This window comes from Chanodichthys erythropterus, chromosome 10 (genome assembly GCF_024489055.1).
Source record: "Chanodichthys erythropterus isolate Z2021 chromosome 10, ASM2448905v1, whole genome shotgun sequence".
Taxonomy (NCBI): Eukaryota; Metazoa; Chordata; class Actinopteri; order Cypriniformes; family Xenocyprididae; genus Chanodichthys; species Chanodichthys erythropterus.
This window is the reverse complement of record NC_090230.1, coordinates 58,874,257-58,895,631: the sequence shown is the minus strand read 5'-3', so window position 1 is coordinate 58,895,631 and position 21,375 is coordinate 58,874,257. Positions and strand designations below refer to the sequence as shown.

At 38.4% G+C, this 21,375-nt stretch overlaps 1 protein-coding gene across 4 annotated transcripts in view; it reads right to left on the bottom strand.

The window, feature by feature from the left end:
- The window catches only part of tln1 (talin 1), a 94,630-nt gene that overhangs the window by 25,679 nt on the left and 47,576 nt on the right, over positions 1-21,375 (bottom strand). For 3 of the 4 annotated variants that reach the window (XM_067398386.1, XM_067398387.1, XM_067398388.1), the window contains exons 16-33: positions 21,100-21,308; positions 20,580-20,678; positions 20,444-20,500; positions 16,993-17,160; positions 16,615-16,909; positions 14,371-14,537; positions 14,156-14,284; positions 12,347-12,460; positions 12,028-12,141; positions 11,807-11,941; positions 10,131-10,259; positions 8,506-8,608; positions 7,422-7,630; positions 7,077-7,196; positions 5,831-6,028; positions 5,546-5,685; positions 1,702-1,795; positions 24-113 (exon numbers count right to left, since the gene is read on the bottom strand). In XM_067398386.1, coding sequence (XP_067254487.1) covers positions 24-113; positions 1,702-1,795; positions 5,546-5,685; positions 5,831-6,028; positions 7,077-7,196; positions 7,422-7,630; positions 8,506-8,608; positions 10,131-10,259; positions 11,807-11,941; positions 12,028-12,141; positions 12,347-12,460; positions 14,156-14,284; positions 14,371-14,537; positions 16,615-16,909; positions 16,993-17,160; positions 20,444-20,500; positions 20,580-20,678; positions 21,100-21,308 — 2,570 coding nt within the window. The remainder of the gene's footprint in view (positions 1-23; positions 114-1,701; positions 1,796-5,545; positions 5,686-5,830; positions 6,029-7,076; positions 7,197-7,421; positions 7,631-8,505; positions 8,609-10,130; positions 10,260-11,806; positions 11,942-12,027; positions 12,142-12,346; positions 12,461-14,155; positions 14,285-14,370; positions 14,538-16,614; positions 16,910-16,992; positions 17,161-20,443; positions 20,501-20,579; positions 20,679-21,099; positions 21,309-21,375) is intronic. The other variant, XM_067398389.1, reaches the window with a different exon arrangement.

The window sequence follows — 21,375 nt, the reverse complement described above, 5'->3', positions numbered from 1 at the left end:
AAAGTTGTGATCTTTGAGTTCACCTTTGAGTTCTCCATCACGCTGTCAATACAGTCAAAGTAGCCCAGATCATTGACGGCTTCTGTAGGATTCTCCAGCATTCCTCCAACCGTCTGCAGCACACACACATAGTTAGCACACACAATACACAAAACAGACGTCAAGAATGCAAGGCATGTTCAGGTTTTAGGCTTTTAGTTCTGTATAAATTCAAGTGTGCTGCACACGTCCTGAGAAGTGAAGCCAAAGCATTTCGATCATCCCCTAGTGGCTGGATGCAATATAGATCATAAACCCCGCCCTCTTCATATAATCGAATGGGACGTGAGGCAAACTAAAAAAAATCCAATTACACTTCAAATAATTTTTTTCTGAAAATGGTTTCTGTCATTTTAATTAGTTCTCATCACACAGACATAAAAGTGTGGGCGGGACCTTGCCGTGGCTCCACCTCATGATCGCTATTGCACAGACTTGGGCTCCAAATTACATAATAAGCACAAGATGTCAACTTTTATTTGTGTTTTTTTTTGGCTTAAATTTTCTACATTGAAAGGAAGTGGAGACGCTGCAATCAGAAATAAAATTAGATTCGTTAGTTTGTTATTAAAAATGCAGTGCTTTTTAAGCCCTTTTTAAAATATTAAAATTTCTTAAAAAGTAAAAAAACAAAACAAAAACAAAAATAGATTTATACTGTTTAAAATTTGGGGTCAGTAAGATTTTTTCAGTCAGTAAAATAAAGTTATTTTTATTCAGCAAGGATGCATTAAATTGATCAAAAATTTAAAGTAAAGATATTTATAATGTTACAAAAGGTTTCTGTTTCAAATAAATGTTCTGATGAACTTCCTGTTCATCAAAGTATCATGAAAAAAGTTATGTCAGTTCTGACAAAAATATGAAGCAGCACAACAATTTTCAACACTGATATTAATCAGAAATGTTTCTTGAGCATCAAATCAGCATATCAGAAAGATTTTGTGACACTGAAGACTGGAGTAATGATGCTGAAAATTCAGCTTCGATCACAGGAATAAATTACAATTTAAAATATTTTCACATAGAAAACAGATTTATATACATTTAACATTTTAAATTGTAATAATTCATGTAATAAATCATAATATTTTCACTGCATTTCTTCAAATAAATGCAGTCTTGGTGAGCAGAGGAGACATTTTTCAAAAACATTAAATAAAATCTTACTGACTCCAAACTTTTAAAAAGTAGTTTAACCAGTCCAAAAAACAAATCTGAATGGATTCTGTATGTTTTAACGGACTTATTGTGGAGAAGGAATATAAAAACATTGCTGCCTTGGAAACATGCACTGTTGTTTTGCTGACATTTCCAATATCAACTAAAAACAGCACACAGCAAATAACTGCGACTCAATATCAAACAGGATTACAAGTCATGCATATAAATATATGAAAGAGCATGTTTATACAAATACTTAAAAAAACTAAACATTTTTGAAGTATTTTATTACAATATTCTAATAAATACTGTAATAAAACCATACGGATAAGTTATGGCACAAAAGGTGTGTCATCTCTCTCCTCATAAAATACTATTCAGCTCAGTGCTGAATATGAGAGAATCCAAACGCTGCATATGAGAGTGAGTCACTCACACAAACTGATTAACATTGAGAAGAAGATGAGAAAGGAGAGGTAAAAGAGAGAGAAGAAGCACCTCAAGCTCACGGAGAGCGTTGTCACACTCCTTTTGTCCCGGAGCCTGCTGGGTACACATGCTGATCAGCTGATTAATGCTGTCTGTCACCGCGCTATCGAGAGAGAGAGAGGGAGAGAGACATTAGAGTTTGCTGGAAAGGGAAGGAATAGTGTGAGAGATCTGTGAGGAACAAATCCACCCACGTGTGTTACCACACACTGACACTCTCTCTTTCTCTCCCTCTCTCTCTCTGTGATGCTCTGTAAGGGAGTGATGGGAGTTTTAGGAACGTGAGCAGTGAAAAGCCATTAACTGCTGTTGTTTCATTCTGTCGTCTTCTCTCACACACATCAGAGAACAGCAGTGATATAAACAGGTTTGCTTTTGTAGATTCCCATTACATAACTGCGCTCATTCCAACCCAAATGTGTATAAAAGCGAGCATGCCACTTATGTAATGTATGTCAATAGAAGAGCTGTGTGTGTGAGAGTGAGTGCAGTTTCTTTCTTACTATCACAAGCTCTGTTAGAATAGCATGCCATCACAACATCTGACCCAATTCTCTACAGAAATTCTTCAAAACACAGTGAGCTGCATTTTAGATGCACTCGCGACACAAAGACGGTTTCAAACGGTAGCTGGATTACTATACTGCCCACATTAATTTGGCAACATCATGTTTACCAATCCCAAAAAGTTTCTTGCAAGCTAGGGCTGTTGCAATTTACCATGATAACAATGTTTAAAACAGAAATACTGATACCATGTTAATAGTACATGTGCAATAATATCATAAATAAATCAGCATAGTAGGTAGCTCTACTGCACTTTAACGCTGGTTGCCACTCGTCATAAAACTGCAAGGCTACATTCAAAATTGCATAATCTTGAGTAGGTACTTATTTTGAATAAGTAATTTGTGACTGCAAAAAAGTGTGTTCTATATAGTATGAATGTAATCTGGATGTACTACATTCGCCATGTTGTTATTATCATGTGACCTTCCAGCGTCAGTTCACAAACCATTAACTGTCATTCACAAACCCTCTCCCAAGGCCTCATAGGATAGTGAAGTATCCATCGTAAGCACACTTCAGAATCTCGCCAGAAGTATTAGGTCATCCAGGTACTGTTTGCCTACTCTATTATGGAGGTACTGTGAATTCAGACTTTTTTTTTTGTTACATACTGTTTTTTTGCCTACTATAGTAGGGAAGTATGCGATTTTGGAGGCAGCCACAGTGTGTGGCTACTACTGCTGCACAAAATCATGTCAGAGTAGATGACAAGCGAAAGTGAGACACTCTACCTGAACCTGAAAAGTTCTTTGGATTGCGTAAAAAAGATGGCGTGTTAAACGCTTCAATCTGTAGAACAAGCCAAACCTTTTGTACTCTTTTCTACAGTTATGATTACAAACTCTTCCACAAACTCATAATCATTCTTTGGCCAAAAAGAGAAACTACAAAAAAAAAAAGAAAAAAAAAAAAGTTAAAAAGGATTTTACTGATAGCATTATTTATCTACTTTAGATATTGCAATAATATCATTATCATGAATTCTTTTGGCTACGATAATCCTGTAATGAATATATGATATCATGAAAGAGCATTTCATGAAGGAGTTCCTATTCCGTTCATGGGGGCAAAAACACAGTTTGGAATTTATACTTCATCTTCTACTACTTTAATGTTTGTTTTAAATGGTTACACTTTATATTAATAATCTTTAACTACTATGTACTAACATTTAAACTAAAGGTGTAGTAAGCGGTTTCTGAAAAATGCTGTTGAATGTGGATCGGACTGAGCAGCACAATACACTTGTAGCCAATAGCTGAGATGGCTGAGGAAATTACAAAAGAGAAAAGGTCAGAGGAATATCACTGGAAAAAGAAGGGTTATGATCAGGCAAGAGCTTTAGGATCCACGTTCATATTACAAAAGCGGTCCAGCGCTGGAAAGACCAAAGTGGGCAGGCCTACAGAACCAAGATATGCTGCTGTAATAATGTTAGCTATAGAAACAGGACAGTTTTGAGCATCACTAAAGCATTATTTTGCTTCGCTTCAGCTATGAGAGACATCTATTCTTGTTTGTGCATTTTGGGGGCAGAGCAATGAAGTTTGGGGTGAGTTTGTTTGGGATGATTTCAAATAGAAACATTGTTTCTCAGAAACAGCTTACTGTTCTTTTAATCATTTGATAAAATGCACTTATTGTGCACATGCATGATTTTACATTGTACTTATATTTAAAAAAAAATACCCGCATGTAACTACAGCTGTAATTCATTTCTGAAATTACATCTATAATTACACTGTTGATCCTTCCCTTAGGCCGCATGTCCACCAAAGCGGTTTGTCCTAAGGCCAGTGTATTTTTTCAATTGTTTTTAACGGGACTGCTGCAAATTTAAAAACACCAGCAGTGTGAGAAGGAGCAGAGCATCTATTTCATGCTGAGTGCTGCTTGTTTTTTATCTGAAAGCTTAGAGTTGAAAAATGGGTTAAACTTTGGGTAAAAATGCAACACTCATCACTGTAACTTTTTACCCAGCCATCCAATCACAGTGGATGAGGGGCAGGACAAATTACACACCAACCAACTACCACATCCTGCTTGTACAAAGGCAACAAGCATAAACAAACAACAGGACAAAATAATTTAAAACGAGCCAGAGCAAAGAGTCAGAGCAAATACAAATACAAACTGCGAAATCAGATACTAATAACACTTCCGCGGATATTCTGTATCATAGAAACCAAAGCTTCTCAACTGGGGAAAACAAAAACAAATGCTGTGTCACTGAAGCACTCAAAGGTGTGGTAAGTAGATTTTGAACTACGCTGTTGGACATTGTTGATATTGGAAATCAACCCAAAAAAACCCACCCCTCTCTTTATTGTTCCGCCTACAAAACTCACACTCCAATCCTAGCAACCCTGCTCTGAGACTGTCTCGAACCCTGGCCTGATAGCTGTTGGCAGGCAAGGCGAGCGCACTAACAATGGCGCTGAACACCGTATTCTCTAGCGACCGTCACTGCGCAGTAGTTTAACTGCAAAACTCCCACTATCTGGCCACTCTTACACACGCAATGTGAGTGGATGTATGTTTATCACAGCTGACGCACAACAAAATGCTTCACGAAAAATAAAGCGCAGTTGATGAATGACAAGGAAGCACAAAAAATGAACGTACACTACACAAGAGTAAATACAAAGAAGAGTTTGTTGTTAGTCGCAAAGAGAACAGCAGCTCCAGACAATAAAAACCCAGTGTTACTCACATGACAAGTGGGATCAAAGCAGCCTCCGTGTCTGTTTTCAGGCCTTCCCACTTAGCTCTCTCCAGCACTAGAAAGCTTTTCTAATATAAACGTGGGTCCTAAAGCGCTTGCCCAGTCATAAACCTTCATTCCAGTGATATTCTTTTGAGCTTTTGTATTGCGTCTCATCTCTCGGCCCGACTAACTTCCAAACAGTGTTTTTGAAAGTCGACCTTTAAGATCCTGCAGCAGGGCATTTTCAGAAGAACACCCTTCAGATGGCTAAAAATGTTTTGTTGGACACAGGGTGGACTTAAACCTTAACACACCCTTAAACCTACCCATACAACTAATGTTTTGCGTTACAATATCAACACAATAAGTACATTTTACCAAACAATTATTATTTTTGATGTAAGTACTGTAGATGTAGTTAAAGACACCTAATATAAAGTGTGACCAAATGGAGTATTACCAAAGTCATCCAAACCTTTCAATCACTATTTCATAATTTTGCAACCATCTATACTGGAAACAGTTTAATGACAAAATGGTAATTGAAAAATAGGAGACAGATGGCAGAATTCTAACCGAGCGGCAGCAGCGAGCTGGTTTTTCAGGTTTGGTGAGTTGGGGTCTGTAGACAGAGCTTTAGCAGCCAGCAGGAGTTTGCTGGAGGACATGGAGATGGTCTTCAGGTTGGTGACCACTTGAGTCTGGTCCTCTTTAGACTATAGGAAGAGACGAGAGGAGGAGACATCATTCACCTATCTACTCATTCATTGATCCATCTATGACGTCTCAAATGACTCTCTCAGGAACTTGTCCTAATGAAAAAATTGTTTAATTTAATTCAATTTATAATACACATCATACTTGGGATTGTCCAGCCATGTCCACTCCAGCCTGCAGGAAGTGGTTAAAGTCTTTGCCGAACTTCCCGGAGGCTTTGGCCAGATCCTGTGTAGTGCCGCGTGAAGCCTGCACCAGTTCGTTGGCTGACTGGTTCAGTCCGGCTGCAGCCTCATTCAGATTCGACTGAGCCTCCTGGAAACTCTTCCCGCTCACTGGGAACTGAAGACACGTCAGAAACACAAAGATCAGAATGACTATTTCTAATAGGAACAGTAACTGTAATATGGCTCACTGTAAAATTTAATAGCAAAAGGAAAACACAAAGAAAACAGAAGTAAAACTATATATATAAAAAAGTGTCAAGACAAACTTGGAAAGCCTGGATAGAAAATTTGCAGTAGTTTAAAAAGCTTGAAGTTTGACGGTTTAAAGGCTGTGCTGATGGATGGATGGATGGAAGAACATACAGATGGAAAAATGTACAGATAAATAAGATGCATGGATGGAAGATAGATGGACAGAAGAATAGATGGACGGATGGATGGACGACAAATTAATAGATGGACAATAGACAGACGGATAGATGGCAGATAAACGGATGGATGGACATATAGATGAATGGATGGATTTATGGATGGATAGATGAACAGACGGATAGGTAGACAGATGAATGGATGGATAAATGGAAGGATGCATTGATGTATGGACAAATGGACAGATTCTGTTCAGATTTTTGTATTTGTATTCTGTTTATCAAACACCCTTCTGGATTCTTCTTCTGATATTCACTTTTGATTAACAAAACAGTCTGCTCATGAGTGCCACCAAGCTGTAGTTTTATGCAACAGCAGTTGTTCTTGGCATGTGATTAAAAGCATAAATCTCATTAGATGGCCAATCTTTGCAATGGGATGGTAAAGAGATTAGTATGTGTCTCCTTGAACAAATTGTCGTGTTGACGCCAAATGCAAATATTTTTGTCATTCCGAACAGATGCAACTAAATCTAATAATTCAACTTCAAATGTTTGCGACACAACAAACATTTGTCTGGGTGTAAACAGACCTTTAGAGCTGGACAGTTTTTGTGTGAGCATGTGAGTTTGACCAGCCGACATCAATTACGTTATACAAGTCACTTTAGACACTTTAGAAGTCACAGGACCATCCAGATGACAGCAATACAGCAAACTATATTCTGGAAAATACTTTGTGATATTTTGTCTGAAAAGGACATTGTGAGTGTTTTCATGGCCTTGGGGACTCACTTTATCAGACAGGAGTTTCTTGCTGGCTTCTCCTACAGTCCTGATGGCATTATCCACATCTCTCTGCCCCGGCAGACAGTTTACAGAGCGGTTCAGTGCCTGAGACACAGCTTTAGCTACCTGAAGACGCACACACACAGTCATCAGCAGAACATTTAAGATGCTTCTCCAGTTATGCTAATCATAGACACACAACCGGCAATTTTCTTTTCAAAATAATGAGCACTTCAACCTGCATCAGACCAAATCTCCCATCAGCAATTAATAGGGAGGTCTTGTTACTGAATTTAAACCCACTCTATTGTGCGTTTCTTATTAAGTATTCAAGCTGAAGTCTGGTTTAACCTGGGCCAATCTCTGCTGGCTGTCAGGGTCTCCTGGTTTGGCGATGGCTCTCTTGGTCTCCTCGATCAGGCTGGCAGATTTGTCCATGACATCCCCAGTGCAGTCCAGCATGGCGTTTCGGGCATGAGGGTCCTCAGTGTTGGCGGCTACCCCACGAGCAGCTGAAGCCAGTGAACGTAGAGCCTGAGCCACATCACGAGCAGCCATACCTGTAAAAACACACCCACAATGAAACCAGACAAAAACATTAGTGGTGCTTTTCCACTGCATGGTACGGTTCGGTATGGCTTGATACGGCTCACTTTTTGTCGCTTTTTTCACTGCATGGGATGGCTCGGTACGGAACAGTACAGCTTGCTTAAATAGTACCACTTCAGTTGAGGTTCCAAGCGAGCCCTACCGATACTAAATGTGACATGTAAATACTGCAGATCACTGATTGGTCAGAGAGAATCACTACCAGAGTCATTGTATTTGAAACACAAGACACCAAACCCACTAGATCTAAACAGTCAGTAACAGCCACCGCAGTATCATTTGTTCATGAAACGACTTGCTTTAAATGACTGTTGCATGCAACTTGAAAAAATAAATGGCTTTATCGTGGTCAGTAAATGAGGTGCAGACTCATTGGTAGACAAGGAGCGGATCCACAGCAGTAGAAGCAGCGCAACTATAACAATTAGTCTATAATCCTATCCACTTTGAAGCGGTACTAACTGCAATGGAAAAGCAAACTGAAAATAAAGCAAGCCGAGCCATGCACTACCACACAGTGGAAATGCGCCATAGGAGAGACTGAGGGTGCCCAGTCTGAGCGGATGAATGCATGGGTTTATTGATCGCCCCGTGTGGGATTCAAACCTGCAAGATGTGGCTTGAGTTTTGAGTAAAGATTTTTAACCACTAAACCACACTACCTGTCTGTGTTTGTTACAGCAGGGACAGATACACATTACATTCTACAGGAAGGGGGCGCTGTATAACATGGTACTGGACATGGATTTGATCATAACCTCTATATAGACTATCAAAATGCTGAAACAAGCCCATAGTTAGTGGTATGTGAGGTTGATGGGGTTACCTGTGTAATTCTCATTGCCTTGGGTGGCTTCACTGAGGAGCTGAGCAATAGCGGAGCTCACTGCTTTAGTGCTGGAGCCCAGATCCTGAGAACACTTCTCCAACTAAATACACATACACACAAGTGTGACAAAACTGTGTTATAAGAACCCCATTTTTTATTTTTATTATTTCAGAAAGCATGCTCGCACGGGACTAAGGCGAACGATCAATCATATAAGCTAGGAACACATGGTGATTTTCATACACAATATACATATTTATAATTGAAAATAAAACAGAATTCACTAACATTACATTGGGTGTAAAATTACAGTACACAATAGGAGGACAACAAATTTCAGTTTGAATCAGTGGTTCTCAACCTTTTTGACTACAAGGAATTTTGCCCACAACAATATTATGTCTACAATAATCAATAATATTATATCTACAGTGTATAAGGCCTGTCATTACATTCTTTACATTAAATTGTAGGACTTTTTTTAAAGAGCTGAAAGCTCTTCAGGGATCCTACTCTTTTTAACCAATTAATTTACATGACTTTTCCAGTTGTTCATGATTTACAGGATAAGGATCAAAGGGATAGTTCACCCAAAAATGAGAAATTCTGTCATCATTTACTCACTTGTATAAACATTGATCAGCAAATGGACATAGATCACATCAAATATGGTAAACATAAGCTCAACCGCTTGACACGCGAGAATGAACCTCTTTGGTTCTCGTTTTTGAAGTTCCGTTTAACATATTTGAGTGATCTATGTACGTTAACGATCAATGTTTATATGTGAATTAAATCTTTTTTTAACATATAAAGTGATCGTGTCTCTTCAGGAGACTTGAATAAAACTGCTCAATTCATATGGATTACTTTTATGCTTTCTGTATGAAGGTTCAGAGTATCAAGAGTTTTGGGTGAATAGGTTTTCAATGGAGAGTTAAATCTCTCAAATTTCATTAAAATCTTTATTTGTGTTTCGAAGATGTATGAAACTCTTATGGGTTTGGGATGACATGAGTAAATGATGGCAGAACTTTTTTGGTGAAAACTAACCCTTTAATTATAATGAGTTTGTGATTTTTTTATTCACAATTTCTATCTCATTAAATATTTTACACCATGTCTACACCGGATGCGACTGTTGACGCATCAATTATACATAACATTGCATCAATTAAATACCAGTTTGTTTGTGTGTGTGTAGTGGCTTGTGCCTAGCAGTTGTTTCTGTGACATGAAGCATCTGACTTGTGGGTATAGGTGTGAAAATACACAACTAGCACACTACTAGCAGCCAAGAGTTTCAACACACACACACACGCACACACAGATTCTTCATTATCACTATTTTCCACATTTAGAACAGTAGTAAAGTCATCAAAACATAAGTGGAAGAAGGGAAATTATGCAGTGACTAAAACCAGCTTGGTCTAGTTTCCAGCTGTGCTTACTGCGGACATTCTCTCAACTGCATGAGGTGAATCAAGGCATGTTTTTTTAACAGTACTGAAGGAGTTTGCATGCATGCTGGACATGTGTTAGATGCAGGTGTGTCCAAACGTTGATAGTGAAAACCGACAAATGCATGTACATACACATACTACTGTGTATCTTTCACTCACCGTTTCTCCAGGCAGGGGTCTAAGTTTGCCCTCAGCAGCTGAAGCTTTGGCTTCCTGCATGTCCCTCTCCAGGCCCCGTACCATTGTGAGAGCATTATCAATCTCCAGAGGACCACACGCCTCCTGAGCCTGAGTGAGGGAGACACAGACAGACAGACAACCACATCAACCACCTCACCGCAAAAGTGCTAGATATGTTCACCTCAGTTTGTGTGTATCGCAGTTCTAGCAGTAGTGTTAAAGTCAACAGGAAATCAAAATGGAAATAAAAAGTACTTAGATATTTCAAACAAGTTATCTCTTAAGTCCCCCATTTGGTTTAACCTGGACCTCCCTTCATCTGCTCAGAATATGGGCCTTCAGGCTTGGAGATCGAGAGGAATATCGAGTTAAATCAGTTGTTTGATAATGGCCGATTGAAATAATTTCAGTTGTTTAGACAGGAATTCAATCTGCAACAATGATTTTTATACATTTCTTCAACTAGGACATGTTTCATTCTTTCTGAAATGGAAAAGCATCTCCTCCTCCTCACTCTCAAAAGGAAGATTTTTACATAATATTGTCTAATGTTGGCTCTTCTTCTTATTGTTATGGGAAAAAGACATCAGATCATGCTTTAGTGAAGAGGAATGGTAATCTGTTTGTGCAAGTGTTTTCTTCAAAGGCACATCAATTCCAAACCATGAAATAAATTTCAAGTATATTCACAGGACGTACTTCACACTGGATTGCCTTCATAAAATATTCCCCAATGTTTCCCAATTGTGTTTTAACTGTAAGGTTAAAACTTGTACAGTCTTACATGTGCTTTGAGACTGCAACAGTGTCAAAGGATCATATGCTTGTCCAAAAGATTATTGGTAAATCCTTTGCACCGTCTTCAAATGTATCTCTGTTAAATTGTAAAGTTGGATTGTGCCTTGACCGTGGTACAGAATATATGTTAAATTTTTGTACATATTTGGCAAAACAATTTATACTTCTGTTATGGTCAACCCCACAGATAACCTCAGTCAACATGTGGCCAGTCAGGCCGCCTCTCTTCTACCATAAGAAACACTAACCTAGGACTTACAGTACATCAGATGTCTAATGATTCTTTTGGATATTTGGTCTTCTCTTTGGAACTCGCTAAGCATTATATTTCCCTAAACTCAGTACATATTTTGTTTCTATGTATGATCATCTATTCTGGATTTTTTTTTTCTTCCCTCTTCTTCCTCCATTTGTCTCGAAGATTTAACTTCACTGTCCACTGTGGATTGTATGCCAGCAAATGACTATATATGTTGCCATGGTATATCTGTATCACTGCTATGTTACTGCAATATATATATATATAAATTCTGAATCATCCTGCAAGTGATTAATCTGTGGACATAACAGTCTTTTCTATCATTCATCGAAATGTAAGAACTTGCTCCACACCTCTGAAACAACTTGCTCTCTTATTTTACAACCTCTTCCTTCTAACCACAAATTTACAGATTATAGATCATTTTTAACCATTCAGTCAAGTTCCCTACATTTTTTTTTCTAACTGAATACTCTGTTGCATGCAACAATGGAAGTAAAAACAAAAGTAGTTTTTACACAAAAACTAAACCTAAAATTTCTATAAAAAAAAAACTAAACCTAAGACAAATTTATCTTTCAAACTGAATCTATCGTACCTTCTGTGCGGCCGTGCGAAGCTCAGCCAAAGCGCTGGCTAGGTTTTTGGCACACTGACTGAGCTGCATGGCAGATGCCTGGTCACTGATGGTTGGAACTGTTGCTTTTGCTGCGGTCACCATTTTCGCGCCGGGCTGATGAAGACAACAAACATCATGAGCTTAAATGAAGCCGATTTGCTCTTTATAACAGGAAATGAAGGTCTGAGCAGTGAATGAACCTGCATGAAGTTCTGACTGGCTCCGATCAGGGCGAGCTGAGCGCTGGGGCTGTCGGGCTGAGCCTGACTACCTCTCACACCCTGAACCAGCTGAGGGATCTGTTCTGCCACCACCTGTAAATCATATCAACATGCCGTGCTATTCCTTTAGGTCTTATGTGATTAACTAGGCCTTGTGTACTATACAACAAGTTTGATCCAGTGAATTATGTTTTATGTTCCATGTCTGTTCACATCAGTTATATCCGTTTGTGAGACAAACAGATATAACTGATGTGAACTAGTTTAAACCCTACAGAAACAGGAAGTGGGTTCCTACCTTGCAGCTCTGTACAAGCTGTTGCTGGGCTGCAGGGTTCTTGTTGGAAGAAGCAGCGTTCTGGGCGGCAGCTATAGTCTGAGTGGCGGCTGCCGCGGCCTGTTTTGCTGCATTCTGACAAAAAGATTTGACACAAATATATTTATTATAAAGCCACAGATGTAAATAATACCATAGTCTATTTCAAGGAAAGTCAGTTCACTCAGTTCACTCTATTTGCAAAGCCTCCAGCCAGCTATTTCAATTATGCAAAACTTCTAGTATCTACTTGAAAGGGGGAATCCTGAAATCCTCTAAAATCTGACATGAACTGACGCATTATCGTTGTTTACTGTCCTCAAATAGCATAAAAAACTATTTCAGGTAGGTGCAGCGGATCTGAAATCTCAGGACTGAAAAATCTAAGCAAAGCATGCATCTCAGGACACTGACTGTTTCTATGGAAACCAGAGCTGTTAAAGGCAGATGACAAATTGATAAATTGGCTCTTATTTAGATGCCGGGACTTAAAATAAGTAAACTGCCATGGTATGTGAACATAACAGGTTAAGAGTTTTGAATACTTTAGATTTTATGTTTTTGAAAAAACTCTCTTCTGCTCATAAAGACTACATTTATTTGATCAAAAATACAGTAAATACAGTAATACTGCAAAATATTATTACAATTTAAAATAATTGTTTTCTATGTGAATATATTGTACATATAATTTATTCCAATAATAAGAACGATTTTTAATAATTGAGTACCAATAATTATTTATAACAATTAAGCACCAAATTCAGCTTTGATCACAAGAATAAATTACATTTTATAATATATTAACACAGAAAACAGTTTAAATTGTAATAATATTTCACAATATTACTGTTTTTACTGTATTTATGATAAAATAAATGCAGCCTTGGTGAGCAGAAGAGACACATTGTAATTATTACAAACCTTGACCATTTGTCTCTAATTACAGTCAGATTAAATTACTGGCTGTATGGTATGGTCATTCATATCACAGCTGACTTCATAAAACAAAGCATTAGTGTAAGGTCATAAGAATTTTTTTTTTCATTCAACAATTTCTGTGTGAATTCAACAAATAACTAGAAATGTCCATTAAAACAAACTGTGATGTTGAACTGACAAAGTTAATGTAGCGACAGACAGTTCTAGTTGGTTGTTATGGTATTTTAGTTGGTTACTAGACATTGCTATGGATTCTAGCTAGTAGTTGCTAGGATTTGATAGAGCTAGGCTGTTCTAACCGACTGCTAGGGCATTAATTGTGTCTCCTGGCAAATTACTAGAGTATTTGTTTGGCTGGTAGAGTGTTCTGGCAGAGTGCTGATAGGACAGGCAGTCAGTTAGACAAATAAAGAAACAGACAGATATCACAAAGAACTCAGCCATAATTCTTCAAAGTTGCACACTCTGTTTCAACAAGTTGAAACTCTATAAAACAGAGGGACAGGTCTGTGGAGTTTGCGAAACCTGCTGTCTAATACCGCAGTTCTTCACTTTTACAGGTTGCAACAAGTCACTTTTGAAACTGCACCGCTGAGCTATACATACTGCAGTCTGTGAAAACTTGATCAGTCTTTTTCACTGTAGCCTTTGGCAGAATTTAACTTCATGAGCTGTAAAACATCATATAACTTTACCCAAATAGGGCAGCAAAGAGATGTTATAGTTGGCAATAACTAGAATTCATCTCAGTACAGGCAATGGTTTTCAAAAGAGAGTGTGACCTCACAAAAAAATCTCATCACATCTTCATGTTTTTGAAGTTTTGTCCTTGTGTGGTTCATTCCTCACCTCCAGTTTGTTGACGAGTCTCTTTTTAATGGCATTCTGTGCAGCAGCATTGGTGGCCATGCGCAGACCCTCTGCAGCTTCACGCAGCTTCTGCTGCTGCTCCTCGCTGTCTGGGTTAGCAGCTGCACCCTGCCGGCACACGTGCAACAACCATCATACTTTGAATTCACAGCTATTTAGTCTAAAAGCTCACAACGAGGTGTCTTCTGTCGCACCTTTGCAGCTTCCACCATCTTGGCTGTGGCGTCAGCCAGGAGTTTGGCTGCAGACAGGAGTTTGCGGGAGTTCTCGAGGTCAGTCTCACCCTCTGCGTCTGCCTTGATAGCATTGACCAAATCTGAGGTGGCCTGAGCAAGGATTCGTGCCTGGCGCACCATCTCCCCTGACACAGACAACAATGCATTTTGCATGTGATTTATATGTATGTCCATTGTCAATGTGAATTCAGCAGAAGTCTCAAACTAAAGTAAACACCGACTATTTTTTGACATTCCTGGTTTGACATTCAGCAGACACTTTCATCTAAATTGACAAAGACTTAAAAAAGGCAAATTTATCAAAAAAACTAAAATATCTGCAGTACATGAGAGTAGTAAAAAAGGTTATTTTTTTTTAAACAGGAGTAATGATAGTAAGTATATGTTGTGGTCATGGAATATGTGCTGTTTCCTGAAGGTTGTGATGGTCTCAGCTGATCAGGTGGAGGTTGGCAGCTCGATCCACCACATAGGAACAGAGAGGGTGAAGGTTCTGGAAAGCGACTTTATACCTTGTGAAGGAACCACTGGCTACGACTTCATTGCTGGCAGTAAATGGAGTGAGGGAACACGTATTATTGGAGTGTATTGAGGAAGGAGCATGTTTAGTGACCTTCGTGAAAGCCAATGTCAAAGCCTTGCATTTTATGTGAGGGTCAGATCATCTGCAGAGGCTCAGTCACGCTAGCTGGAAGGCCGGCTAATAAAGCATGGCAATAGTCCAGTCTAGTTGACATGACAAGAGCTTGGACCTGGAGCTGCACAGCATATTCAGACAGGAAGGATATTCCTTCAGATGGCAAATCATAGGCACAGCGTAGTTTGCTTGGTACAGAAACAGGCACAATCACCCATCAGCACTAGTTGTTGATGATTGTGGTGTAAAAAATTTAGCTTAATGACCTAAAACAGTCACATTGCAATAAAGTATTCTTCTGAGTATTCTGACATTCTGATATTAAAAACATATGTGCAAGTCTGGAGCATTCTATTTGGCAAAAGGTAAAAATTACCTGGTGCTCATAATGACTGAATAGAAAAATGTGTCTGTCTCAAAGTTCTGGGTCTCAGATCTATTGGTGGAATAGTGTAATTTTAGCAGTGTCTGCTTGCACTGATCAGGTAAACTAATGCGGTCAACAGGTGATACTGAGAAAGAAGAACCTTTGCTAGTTTAGAAAGCACCTTTGTCCATCCACTAAGTTGGCTGAAGTTAAAAATTCCAGAATCAAGTTTCTTCTCAATTCCCAAACTACCAAGAGTGTCTCTTAAAGGTGCTCTAAGCAATCCTGGGCGGAGTAACTTCCTGTTGATGTTCGAAGTGTTGTCAAACAAAACAGAGGCTAGCTAGTCCCTCCATCCTCCTCCTCCTCCACCCCCTCCCCTCCATGCTTCCTGAAACAGTCATGAACGCGCATTTAAAATCATTCTTGTCGATTATTGGCTGGAGCATGTTTATTATGTTTTGTGGTCCAGGCTGCACCAGTTTGTTTTTATTGCCATCTTCGGAGCTTGTGGTAACTACAGAGACCACATTTTTTTAAAGTGTGTTCAGGGGACAAGCAGCTAACGGATAGCGAAGAGATGTTATGCTGTATGTGACAAAAAATGTTTTGGCCTAAAAATGCGTGACATCGCTTAGAGCACTTTTAATATAATGGGCATCCTTTCCAAAGGTCACACTGAAAGGCATTATGAGTCTGAGCACATCTCCATCGATGCATAACTCTGTGGTATCAAAGACTTTCTTTGAAGAAGTTATGACTTGTCCCATGTAGAGCGGTAGGAGTATGAATTATGACTCTCTCTAACTTCCTTGCAACCAAATTTCCAAATAATCAGTTTAATTATTATTTTTAATTAAGTTAAATGTATGTTTAAATAATTTAAGAATGTATGTATACAACTGTGCATATATATATATATGCATAACATGCATGTGAACAATTGAAATTTTAGGGCTACTGCTAATTAGGAAAACTAAGGAAGAACAAATACATTTACACTAATTTATTAACATCTTAAGTATCAATATCTTACAATAATTTTCTTTCCCACAAGCTGATGTGTTATGTTCATTATCAGACTAGAAGTACAACTGTATCAAATATATGTGCTTAAATATTGCCACTATGTTTGGAGCACTAAGGTTGAGAAATATGGCCAGATAATGAAGAAAAAGGTTAAACACATTCCTAGTACCTGCGTCTCCCATGGAGCTGAAGATGTTATCCGTCACATCCAGGATGCGGTCGGTAGCCTCTCCGTGTCGTCCGATTGGCTGTCCTCCACTGGCGTACTGTCTAATATGCTGTAGCAGCTCATTGAGAGCCTGAGTGACACCTGTGGCAGCCACGCCCACCTGTTTGAGCAGCTGCTCGTCATTGGTCGCCCCCTGTGACGCCTCCACACAGCCCTCAACAGACTTAGCCACCAGCTTCCCAGCCTCGATGAGCTGCTCTTGACACACGGGTGAGCTGATGGTAGGAGCCACCACCTGTCACACAGATAAAACGCACACTTGAGCATCAGGTGAGACCGGTTATTTTGTCTGTGAATGAATCATGTGCGAACGCTCACTCGCGTGCAGGCCACCAGCTGTGATGTGGAGAGGGCACACTGGGTGGCAGCAGCAATCACTCGGTTTTGTTGAGCTGAATCTTCTGTTTTTTGAGCTACATTCTTGGCCTTTAACACCAGAGCCGCTGCTGCATTAGCCACAGCCTTCGCCAACTGCATCAGCATGTCCTGCATAAACACGCACACAAAATGAAAGTTATTTAACTTAATTAGACACACATCGTTTTCTAATTTATCATTATTTTACTTATTTTATACATTTTTACATTGAAAATTATACAAACTATCAGCAACAATTTGAGTAAAAAGATGAATTAGACAATGAATTACAGAATTTCTTTGTATTTGGTATAAGCTCCTTTAATGACAGCTGGCTTGTGTAAAACCAGATGATTCAAGTTTGCGCGCATAGTGATTTTAGCGAGCTGACAAGTGGTCAAAATAGCTATTTAGCAACTTGTTAGGGTAAAAAACCCAATAAAGACTGTTCTGGGTAACAAGAACAAGCAGTGCTTTGCCCACGTGATAAGTGTTCTTCATACAGAAGAAAATTCACATTCAATTTCCAATGAGTTCCAAAAGTTCTAATGGCACATGAATTTTCACTCCAATTTTACAATGTGAAAACATGGAAGAAAACCACATACACTTCACAAATTCAAGCCAACAGTTCCAAATATTTTTCAGAGTTGCTTGGCTCCATTTACATGAAACAATAGTTCATTTAGTTTGCAATGACCACTTTTTAAGATCCAATCAATCCCCAGAGGTGTTGATGTTTTAAAGCCCTCTAGGGTACAATTTTGACATTAATCTTTTACTATATTTTGTTGGCAAAAGAGTTTTATTCTGTTAGTTACATGTTATACTAGAGATTTTACCAATTATGACTAGACATATAATTTAATCAGTGTATTTTACATGATTGTTGATTTTGAAGTCCACAAGTATTTGTACCGTTTTTTTAATGTTGCAGAAGTGTAACTAGAAAACTCTATACTAGGGAAAGACAGTAACAGCAGACCTATTAACCCATTCTACCTCAACACGGTGTAGATGCTTTACATGCAGGATATGGGTCATTCTCAAAATATTGAAAATACAGACATGTTTGTTATGAAAAAGTGTATGCTAAAGTACATTGATTTTAGACTAATCAGCGTTTAAGATGCGATCAACGCTATCTTAGACAATTCAGCTTTTATGAGAATTAAAAATTAAAATAAGATAAAATAAAATACTAAAGAAAAGAACAAAAATCAAGTTCATTAGTAATAATGTCAAGATGCTATTAAATACGATATATTACAGAGAGCTGTAAAGTCAGATACAGCACTGGAATCTCTATTAAGGCTTAAAAGAACAAGAATAAAGAGACAGGGCAGTGCTAGAAATTTCCTGTTCAGTTTGATTTCTGTTAAACTTCATGTTTCCTAAATGCGATAAACTTGTTCTGATAAGCGTTCTGTCCAAGTAAGGACATTAAAACATGCACAAGACTTCCCCTTCAGTTAGACTGTGTGAAGAGTGATAAGACACTCTCAACCAAACATTCAAATATTATAACATTAGAACTGAAGAAAGACTTCACTAACCATTACCCAAACTTTTTCACATGTATGCTAATGTTATTCTAAATATAACTGCAAGCAGCAATTATCAGAGTTCAAGTGCTTTAAGGCCTTTAAGCACATGCATAAAAAGGAATTATGTTTTTTAGCAAGCCCGTAACCACCTAGATCATAGATGGAAAATACCATTTACAGCTAATACAGGCAATTTACAGAAGAAATATGTGGTTTTTGAAGTTTTTTTAACAGTTTTAGTGCCACCTATGGCCCGATTTCTATAAAAGTTTGCATGCTTCTTTAGAATCATGTGCCACGTGTGCTCACCTAATGACGGTAGTTCTGAGTTTTCGTTTAGGAAAAACGGTTCAAAAAAGGTTCAAACATTCACTGATGCCCCAGAAGGAAACACGATGCATTAAAAGCCGGGAGGTGAAAACATTTTGAATTTGAAGATCAAGGAATATTGTACTTGATTTGTCTTCTGGCAAACATTTAAGTGTCTTCTGTTGCTTCCGAAGGGAAGTACTAAATGAAAAAAAAAAAAATATTTAAACAAAATAAGAAAAATTGGGATCTTCATCCTGTTCAAAAGTTTTCACCCCCCGGCTCTTAATGTATCATGTTTCTTTCTGGGGCATCAGTGAATGTTTGAACCTTTTTTAATAGTTGTGTTTGAGTCCCTCAGTTGTCCTGTGTAAAAAAAATGGATCTCAAAATCATACAGTCACTGCTGGCAAAAGATGCTTGAAATCTGAAGAATTTTCAGGACCTGGAGGAATTTTCTGAAAAATATTGGGCAGTTTAACTGCTCAGGACAAACAAGCAAATCATGAGCGACTATCACAAAACAAAAAAAGTGTCGTAAATCATCCAGGTAACCACACACAGTATTAAGAATCAAGGGTTCACAAACTTTTGAGCAGGTCGTTTTTATAAATTCAGCTTTTTTTTTTGTCTTGTGGACCATATGTAAACATTTTTATGTAAAATATCTTACTCAGGACAATCCTAAATAAAAAAATAACATGCATATTGTATGATCCCACTTTATACTGTTAAAGTTAAAATTATTCACATTTTGGTCTGATTGGTCAGATGGCCCAGTTTACTGCAACTGGTCTACTTTGCTATGATTGGTCAGATGGCCCAGTCTGTTGTGATTGGTCGACAACTTACAGCGTGTCTCAGAAACCAAAAGCTCAGCATATCTGAATTTCAGTTCTTTAGAAAGTTATCTAGTGAAAATTCCTGCATTTTTTCATATCACAATTTATATATCAGAAAAATATCGCAATGTCTGTTTTTTCCAATATCATGCAGCCCCAAAGATTACCATTACTAATGATCTCCTTTAGTAAAAATGATCTTCTGGTTTTTTTCTGTAGGATTAACTGGTAATTATTAGAAACATTTTACAGTGGCTGTCACAAGCTCTCAAGTGTGACTTTACCGGGTTGCAAACTAAATGTGCTTATATATTTGACAAAAAAGAAAGGGATGAGCTCTTTGATCTGTCTCAATGCAGTGAGAAAATCTGCATCAATTCAAAGGGACTTTAAGACATTACTGATGGTTACAGGTCTGTATAGATGAAATTTCAGAATTTTGAGAATTAAATATGATATAATTAAATTATGTAATCTATCATGCAGAGAAACAGTGCTGATGATTGGTTTCCTGAGAATGACCCGTCACCACACCGTGATCTTACACACTAAAATTATGACAGGATGGCACAAATGACTATACAATATACACTATGATCCAGATCAAACTCTGATCATTAAATCATTGATTTGGTTATGATCACTATATTTCATTACAGACACATTAGTATGATTGGCTGGTGAATATTAATTGTTCTTTCTATGCATTGTTACCAGCATTTGACTATAGCGCATCCGTCTGGAGTGTATGAACACTGCTGTACCTACAGACTGATGAGAACACAGGTTAATGTACTACAGTCACAGCGTCAGTGTTAGCGTCAGCAGAGTGAATGAGTGTGTCACACACCTGGAAGCGCTGATCTGCATCGGACTCTCCAATGTGCTGGAGGAGTTCACCGCTGGTCTGACCCACATTACCCGCTGCTTGCAGGAGGTTCTGTCGTGGCTGAAGACATCATAACAGCAAAGCGAGAGTCAATATTGAAGCAGTATTTACTCACACACTTACAGTATGCTTACAGTAGGCTTCCACAAAATATGAAGCAGCACAACTGTTTTCAACAGTATAAGAATAATAATAATAAGAAGAAATGTGTGATTGTATGTAAATCAAATGATGCACCAGAGCTGCTTTTCAATTGTCATGGCTCTTTGGTTCTTATTCAGAAAAGGCTGCATATATACAAATATTTCTCTCAAAAACTACTAAAGAAATTGTTAATGGAAATGTTAAGGAATCTGAATCACTGCTGAAACTTAACCATTACAATCCTTACAACTCCCTCTCCTACTACTATTACACCAATGAATGCACCATATCAACTGCACCTAAACCCATGTTTTGCCTTCCAATCGTAAGGTAATACCTCAGTACTGGAGGGCTGAGCAGTCTTGAGCATATCAGACACAGCACATGCCAGGTTCTTCGCAGCACCCAGGAGCTGTTGGCCATTTCCTCCCTCATCCTCCATCAGCGCTGCCAGCAGTTTGACACCCTTAGACATCTCCGTCAGGTTGGAGGAGATGGTGGTGACGGCACAGCCCACAGCAGTGTAATCGGTTTCTGCTGGGTCACCTGAGAGACAAGTTCATTTTATCAAATGATCAAACTATTTGGGAAGGAACTACAGTCAGGATTTACT